Source organism: Protobothrops mucrosquamatus, unplaced genomic scaffold (assembly GCF_001527695.2).
Source record: "Protobothrops mucrosquamatus isolate PMUCROS unplaced genomic scaffold, P.Mucros_1.0 scaffold3934, whole genome shotgun sequence".
In the NCBI taxonomy this organism is placed as follows: domain Eukaryota; kingdom Metazoa; phylum Chordata; class Lepidosauria; order Squamata; family Viperidae; genus Protobothrops; species Protobothrops mucrosquamatus.
The window spans coordinates 41,352-50,140 of NW_015389878.1; the positions used below are offsets into that span (position 1 = coordinate 41,352).

At 42.9% G+C, this 8,789-nt stretch overlaps 1 protein-coding gene across 1 annotated transcript in view; it reads left to right on the plus strand.

Annotated features, from left to right (window-relative positions):
• Positions 1-8,496, plus strand: part of DHRS7B (dehydrogenase/reductase 7B) — a gene marked incomplete at its 3' end in the record, with an annotated part of 8,652 nt that extends 156 nt beyond the window's left edge. The window contains exons 2-5 of the mRNA XM_015827765.1: positions 5,389-5,555; positions 6,572-6,687; positions 7,522-7,732; positions 8,404-8,496. Coding sequence (XP_015683251.1) covers positions 5,389-5,555; positions 6,572-6,687; positions 7,522-7,732; positions 8,404-8,496 — 587 coding nt within the window. The remainder of the gene's footprint in view (positions 1-5,388; positions 5,556-6,571; positions 6,688-7,521; positions 7,733-8,403) is intronic.
• Positions 8,497-8,789: the final 293 nt, after the last annotated feature.

Sequence of the window (8,789 nt, forward strand, 5' to 3'; positions counted from 1 at the left end):
AGTACCCATTATCCACAGCAAGTGCAATAGCTGGATTGGGGGGGGGATTCTGTGAGGGGGTCATAGCTTCTTGCTAAATATGGGGAGCCTGGCTACATAAATCCAAAAAGAGTGTAAATGGAAAGGGGGAGGTTGTAGAGTTGCTTTCCCAACTCTTCCATGTTGGGTATTGGATTGCAGTGCCCATTATCCACAGCAAGTGCAATAGCTGGGCATGATGGGCATTCCAGCCCTAAACAACTAGAGGGTACTGGTTGCAGAAGTGGTAGATGGAAAAGATGGGGTTGAGCATGACAGGTTGAGGCCAGGCTGGATCGGTGGGGATAGGAATTGTAGTCCCAATGGAAGGCAAGGGATGGGAGCCATGTTAGGGAGGGTAATGGAATTCCTCCAGACGTGGATGGGAAAGGAGTTTAGAATAATGTTTCTCAATCTCAACAACTTTAATTCAATTAATTCATTTCAATTCCCAGAATCCCCCAGCCAGCAATTGTAGTCCACACTTTCTTAAAGCTGCTGGACTGGAGGGCGAGACTGGGAGTTGATCTTGAGACAGTTGACATCTATCAGTCTAACTTACTTTACTCTAACATGGTTGGGATATTTATTTGTCTAATTTATTAATTAACAGCTTCAATTATTGTAACTCTCTGACTAAAGCTACCATGGACAATGAAATAGCTGCATTTTGGCTTTGAGTGTTTGTCCACAAAAGTCTTGGAATTAATTTAGGACAGTGTTTCTCAACCTTCGCAGCTTGAAGAGGTGTGGACTTCAACTCCCAGAATTCCTATAGCTGGCTGGAGAATTCTGGGAGTTGAAGTCCACAGAACGTCGAGCTGCTATGGTGAGAAAAGCCGGTTTAGGGAATTCAGACCATTTGGCACCTTGTGTCATCCTTAATTCTGTTTCCCTCAAAGCCAAACTGGAATCTCAGCATTTTCGTAATATTAACATAGCAGGCCTGCAGCTAGATTCTGAATTTTTCTTTGAATTAAGATCCATAGGATTCAACTTCTCAGAGAGTGTGATTGTGGTATTTTAATCAGAGACCGTGTCGGAAAAAGAACAAGCTAGTTGAGGGATTCTCTCAAGTTTTAATCGCTGCTGGGTTTGGGATGCTTAACAAGTAGACTCTTGTTCTGTCTTGATCTGTTGAAACTCTTGAGCAATTTAATTCAGTTCCATCACTTCAAGCAAGTTCAAAAATATTGCAGTAATACCGGCATTTGAAAATGGGCAAATGCAATTATGCATATTCGCCTTACGTGCAAAGTGAAAAATGGAAGACAGGGTAACCTCACCTGCCCCAATATAAAAATCTTGGTGCTAGCATTGCATTAGACGTTCAGAAGTAGCTTGCTGTGATTTCTCCAGGCTAAACATGTCTAATTACTCAGACCTTGATTCGGTTTCGACATTGCACTAAACCCTCATTTTTATAGTTTGGTTTTTAAATCGATGCATTGTATGAACCAAGCCATTGTAGTTTGTAAACTCGGATGAATGGCTTAGCGTGCTGAGGAACCCAGTCAGTGGCGGTTTATTTAACCTGATTTACAAAACTGCCTTAAGGTGACAGACGAAGCTAGCTCAGGGATCAATAGATCTCTTCCCAAAATTAAAGAGCTGTCACAAGGAAGCAATTTTAAAGAAATGTGTTCTCTGCTTCCCCAGAGACCTCAGGTAGTCCTCAACTTACAACAGTTCATTTAGTGACTGTTTGAAGTTAGAACAGCACTGAAAAAAGTGGCTTATGACCATTTTTCACACTTATGATCATTGCAGCAAAAAAAACACCCCATGGTCACGTGATCAAAATTCAGAGGCTTGGCAACTGACTCGTATTTATGACGGTTGCAGTGTCCTGGGGTCATGTGATATCCCTTTTTGTGACCTTCTGACAAGCAAAGTCAATGGGGAAGCCAGATGCACTTAACAACTGTGATACTAACTTAACAGCTACAATTATTCACTTCACAACAAGGGCAGGAAAGGTGGTAAAATGGGGCAAAACTCAAGTTATCAACTGCCTCGCTTAGCAACAGACGTTTTGGGCTCAGTTGTGTTGTAAGCTGAGGACTATCTGTAGTATTAAGGTTTAGAAGGCTGAAATCACCAGAGGGGAGATATTAGTCCAGCCTTAGGATACATATCTTGATGGTGAATGTGCTTAAAGACAAGAATTGGCCATTTTACCTGCTTGATTAATTGTCAGTTGGGATGTTTCTTTCATCCGACACAAGATGGAGTAGATTGTCCAACTCCCCAATTCTGAATTTACAACCTTCCCATGTTGTTTGCAAAAGCTCTTGGGCCTTCTTGGCAAGGAAGAGGAGAAGGAGGGGGCGGTATTTGAGAACAGAACCGGTGGGGCAAGACCTGGCGAGAAAAGAATTAAATTTAGCTTGCAAAAAAAAGGACCAGAAATTTTTTTTCCCCCATGCAGGTGAAGCAATTCTGAATCATTAAACGCTGGCAAGTACAGTCCGGTGCTATTAAAATTAAGAATAGTTAGCAGACAGACAGCTTCCAGTGCAATAAATAAATGGGGGGGGGGGGGGGAGAAAGAAAGCTACTCTTGATGTACATTCCCCCCCCCCCTTTGGCGCCTTTGAGTCAGTGTTGACTCCTGGCAACTGCCTGGAAAAATCCCTGCTGTTTTCTTGGCAAGATTTCAGAAGCAGCTGCGTACTTCGTAGGGCTGAGAAAAAAGGACTGGGGCAAGGCAACATCACCCAGCTGGTTTTCTGCCAGAGGCAGGACTAGAACTCAGGTTTCTCGCTTTCTAGTGGTGCCTTCACCCCTAGACCAAACTGGTGCTCTGAATCTGATGTACCCTCCCGGTTTCTTAATTCCGAAGTCTTCTAAATGGCTTAGAATAGGGGTCTTCAAACGTGGCCCTTTTATGAGTTGTGGACTTCAACTCCCAGAATTCCTCAGCCAGGCACGTGTGCCTGGCTGAGGAATTCTGGGAGTTGAAGTCCACAAGTCATAAAAGGGCCGTGTTTGAAGACCCCCGGCTTAGAACTTGCAGGAATTTGGGAGACAAGTCCTAGTTGGCAAAAAAAAAATCTTGCAGAAGTAGTGTCCTCAATTTACAACCATTTATTTAACAACCATCCGAAGTTACAACGGCACTCAAAAAGCTACAACCAGCCCTCACACTTACAACCTTTTCACGAGGTAGGACTTTTATTACATTCACGATGACCCCACCGGGCTTTGGCGAGACGGGCTTACGTTTTCTTGCTCATCTCCTTTAGAGTTCTCCGTCTCCCCGTTAGGGATTTATTTTACATTAAGGCTTTTTTTAAAAAATAAAAATAAAAAATAAATCCAACAGGCCCTTTAGCCTGCCTTCCTAACATTTTATTGCAATATTGAATTGCTGGAAACGTTCATCTGAGAAGCAACATTAAAGTTAATGGTTCTTCCCTCTGTTAGCAGCCAGCGTTCTTTTGAAGGTTCATGAGCCAGGCTGCTCTTGATGGGCAGTTTAAATTCAGCTGAGTGGGGGTTTTAAGAGCACAAAATGTTGCTTTTGTTTTTATCTTTGCAGGGATGAAGGATTTCTACATTAACTGTTCCACAGTACGAGTTTTTTTCTTATGGTACCATAAACTGAGGACTGTACTTACATTGGAGCAACTAATACCTTTGGGCAATGAATATGCAACACGGAGCGTTTAGTTTCCCTTGTTCTTCTTCAATTATTCAGGAAGACATGGAAATAAATGCATGAGCCTATTAACTGGGTATATGTACTCTGCCTTGTTAACTACAAGTCTCGTTAACTACATATAAATTTTCTTAATAAGTAAATACAGCTAGTCTTCAACTTACCACAGTTGATTTAGTGACCGTTTGAAGTTACAACAGGCACTGAAACAAGACGCTCGTGGCCGTTTTTCACACAACCGTTGCAGCATCCCCGTGGTCACGTGATCAAAATTCAGACGCTTGGAAACTGGCATGTACTTACGGCGGTTGCAGTATGTCCCGGGGTCACGTGATCCTCTTTTGCGGTTTTTTGACTGGCAAAGCCAATGGGGGACGCCAGTTTCACTTAACAAACCCTGTGACAAACTCAACAACTGCAGCAAATCACTGTAGTTGTTAAGTTAGTAACAACCAACTTAACAACTGTAAACAACTGTGGCAAGGTGGGTGGTAAAATGATAAACTAATTAGGACCTTGATTGTCTATAAAGACTGAATGTTAAAATAATAAGGATCTGTATAAGCCAAAATTATTGACAAATGTAAGAATGTTATTTTTATTTCATTGACTTAATAAGAATTGTATTAGTTTAGACAGGAGACAGTGAATACTGAGGGGAAAAGAGAGGAAAAATTTGATGTAGTAGCTTGAGACTTGCATTGAAGATATTTGTATGTTATTGTATTATCGATTGGCCCGGCCGCCACGTTGCTTGTTGAATACTTAAATGTAAAATTAGAAAATTGATAAAACATTTATAAAAAAAAATAAAAGGTCGTAAAATAAGGCAAAACTCACTTATCAACTGTCTGGCTTAGCGGTGGAAATTTTGGTCGTAAATTGAGGATTATCTATAGATGATAATTTTAAAAAAAAGTTATCTCCAAGAGCTTTTGGAATTTCCACTGCTGTTCTCATGTTTCTGACGATGATGTTGCCTGACTGTTAGAACTTTCTCTCAAGTGAGAAGATCAGAAATGGTTTACTTCACACCAGGCCTAGTTGGAGCAAATCTTCCAGAACCAGGCCATCCAAAATACAGTAAGGCATGTTCTCTGACTGTGGATCCAGTGGCTTGTCTCAGGGGGACCCAACGGATCACCAGGTGGTTTGGCTTTTCCTGGAGTCTTGAGTTGCTCGGTGTGCGTGTGTTTTTTGCCCCCTATTTAATTCGGAGCTGGCCTGATAAAAGTGATACATCTAATTGTAGCATTGTCTCCCTGGCACTTAAACCTTTCAGCATGAATTTGAGGCATCTTTGACCGCCCAGGTTTTGGTTCAGAAAGTGCTGCTGTGCTGTGGTCTAGATTTTTAAGGTTCTTTTTTGTTGTTGAGTTTTTCCTGTAGTATTATTTTCCCAACACTCTTACAGACTGCTTTTTTTAATGGCTGGCATGCCACTTTGGGGGTTGGCATATAAAAAAAAGAAACTAAGCGATTTTATAAACGAAATTAAAAGTAATTACAAAGCTAACCTCAATGACCATTAGGTTTGACATCTGAGTTTGATACTAATAGCTTTAACACGCTGCCTGGGGAATTCTGGGAGTTGAAGTCCACCCGTCTGAAAGTTGACAAAATAGGAAATCGCTGACTTGAAAAGGGTTAATGATCAATCTATTCATGTGCCTTTTTTTTTCCCCCATTCCTTTCTGCCACTCCAGGAGAAATCAAAAGCTCATGGATTTCACCACTGGGATCCTTCTTCCGCTGCTTTTGGGTGGCGCAGGGATCTTCACTCTCTTCCGATGGATCAGGAGAATCCAGGCCAGGGCGTATCTGAAGGACGCGGTTGTGGTGATCACAGGGGCGACTTCTGGATTGGGGAAAGGTAACAGTTTTCTCCTGAAATTTGATCTGGCAAAGAAGGGTGACAGGTCTCCTGCTTCTCCATGGTGAGATTTGCACTGCAGACTAAAGCAGCGTGCGAGTGGCTCGTTTCTAATCTAGCAAGTCGAGTTCAACCCAGCCATGGGTGCCTTAGCTAACAAACCACGAGGGAGCAAACTATGGCTTAGGACAGGATGGGAATCTAGGCTGTGCGTTGCACGGAGAGACAGGAATCTAAGAAAACTGGGAAAGAGCTGGCTTCAGATGGCCAGGAAAAAAAAATGTTTTACATTCTTTATCCATGTAGAGGGGAACTTGTTTTTTTTTCCTAGCAATCGGATTAAAAATAAACAAAACCTTTGCAACACTTCGCTGTCATCCTTTTTTAAAAATATCCAGATTTTTTTTTCCTCTGGGAGACAGATGCTAAAATGAGGTCATCGTTTCTCAGGGATATTTACCCTCTGGCACATCTACTTATAAGCATGGCAACGTACACTTTTGCCTTCATAAAATACCTTTTTTTGGGGGGGGTGTCAAGAAAGACGTGCTGTCGCTCCAGTTAGCATGACTTGAACAACGGAATTAATTAAAAACATGGCTGGGGGGCAGTCTGGCTCCTGTTGGATCCATCCAGAATGGCCAAATAGCAAAAGCTTGTAAAAGTGGATCAGGTAGTCCTCGACTTATGATCACAATTGAGGCCAAAATGTCTGTTGCAAACAGGTCACAAATTACTTTTTTCCCCCGGTGCCGTTCTAACTTTCAAGGGTCCTTAAATGAACTGTTGTAAGTCAAGGGCTACCTGTAGCCCACCACTACCATTACCTGTAGCCCACCACTACCATTACCTGTAGGCATCAGGTGGATGGGCAGCCTGGTCTTACAAATTAAAGATCTATATATATCTGACGTGAATTTGCTAGGATTAACATTCTCTCTCTCTCTCTCTCTCTCTCCCTCTCTTTTTCTCTTTCTCTTTCTCTTTCTCTCTCTTCCTGCTTTCTTCCTGGCAAGAATGCGCCAAAGCTTTCCACGCTGCGGGATCCAAACTGGTGCTGTGTGGTCGAAGTGGAGAGAGGCTTCAGGATGTTCTTCAGGAGTTATCCGTCGCTGCTGACCCCCTCAAAAATGTAAGTGCCGGGCGAGAAGGCAAGCTGGGAAATGAATTGTGTTGCTTGCACCCGCTTGACGTCGAGAATGTAATGCCTTTTTTGGGACTCGTGTCTGTGTAAAAGAAGAGCAGCGGCATCTAGGGAGATTCTCAGTCATCCAGCTCCTGGTTGTCCTAAAAGTGCTTTTTCAAACGGCAGCTGGACTTTTCCGCTTTTCCTTGAAGACGTTTCGCTTCTCATCTAAGGAGCTTCTTCAGAACCTCTTCTTCAAGGAAAAACAAAATGCAGTTTGAATTTTGGTGTATACACAGCTGTGTATACTGGGAGAATTAAACTTGAGCTTCTCTCCTAGTTCCTGGTAAGACCTTTGGAGAGGTCTTTGCAAAATAGAAAGATGAGGCAATGCAGGTGTACAGGCAGCACTTGACTTACAAGAGTTCGTTTAGTGACCGTTCAAAGTTACGGCACTGTAAAAAAGGGACTTACGACCATTCTTCACACTTAGGACTGTTACAGCATCCCCAGGGTCACCTGATCAAAATTCAGACGCTTGGCAACTGACTCGTCTTTATGACGGTTGCAGTGTCCCCCGGCGTCTCGTGATCCCCTTTTTAAGACCTTATGACAATGTCAGTAAGAGAAGCTTAATGGCTGTGGCAAGAGAAGCCGTAAAATGGGGCAAAACTCTCTTAACAAACGTCTCATTTAGCCACATAAATTTTTATGCTCAATTCTGGTCATAACTCTGAACACCTCCCTGAACAATATGCTGCAAACTCTGTCGCTGAAAAGATTTGGGTGCCAAAATTGTGGGTTTTGATGTTATTTCTCTTCTCCCCCCCATTTTCACAGGCCCATAGACATCACACTGTGGTTTTTGATCTCTCGGATATCAAAGCCGTAGTGAACGCTGTGGAGGAGATTTTGAACTGTGTGGATCACGTTGATATTTTGATTAACAATGCCGGGATCAGCTACCGGGGCACCATCGCAGACACCGCGATAGAAGTGGACCGGAAAGTGATGGAAACCAATTATTTTGGCCCAGTTGCTTTGACGAAAGGTAAGGCTCAAGACGTTGATTTCCATTTCCAGGTGAGAAAAGACACACACACAAAACCCCCCAAAATCCGAGCAATGCAGCAACATTATGAAATAAATAACAACGGGAGGAATAGAGACAAAGTCCAGATAGTCCTTGATTTATAAGCATTGTTTCAGATACTTGGCTACTGGCATGTACTGGTATTTTCCCAAAAATAAGACCGGGTCTTATGTTAATTTTTGCTCCAAAAGACGCCTTAGGGCTTATTTTCGGAGAAATATGGTACTAATTACGTCCGTCGGGCTGACGATCTTACCTGGGGCTTATTTTGGGGTGGGGCTTATATTAGGAGCATCCTGAAAAATCATGGTGGGGCTTATTTTCCCGGTTAGGTCTTATTTTCGGGGAAACGGGGTATTTGTGACAGTGGCAGCCCTCATATTTGTATTTTTGATATTTGTATTTATGACGGTCGATCACATGATCGCCGTTCAGGACCTTCCCAGCCGACTTTCATCCAGCAATGTCAAGGGGGGAAGCTGGCCTTGCGTAACGACCGCGCGATTCACTTAATAACTGTGCAAAAAATGCTGTTCCCAGTTGTGCTTGTTAAATCGAGGATTGCCTGTGTTATTAAGCTAGGGTTTGATGGCAAGGGTCTTTTATTTTTCTCCTCTCTTGCACCCCAGCCCTTCTGCCTGCCATGATGGAGAGGAGGAAAGGGCACATCGTAGCCATCAGCAGCGTGCAAGGCAAAATCAGCGTTCCTTTCCGCTCGGCGTGTAAGTACGGCTTTCCTCTGCGGCCCCTGTTGTGGTTTGTGGTGTTTTGAAGGCCTGTTTTAACCTGTGCGGTTTCGTGTTTTCAATTCGCTTGTTTAATTCTTCAGAGTTGGGGCTTTTGTGTATCAAATTGGAAATACAGAGGGTACAGGGGTGGCTTAGGAAAAACTTCCTGTTGGATGCTGTTACTTTCCTCTCGTTAATATCAGCATAAACAGCAACTTCGAAGAAAAGGCACAATCCACACAACACACTCCTGTTCTATTCTATTCTATTCTATTCTATTCTATTCT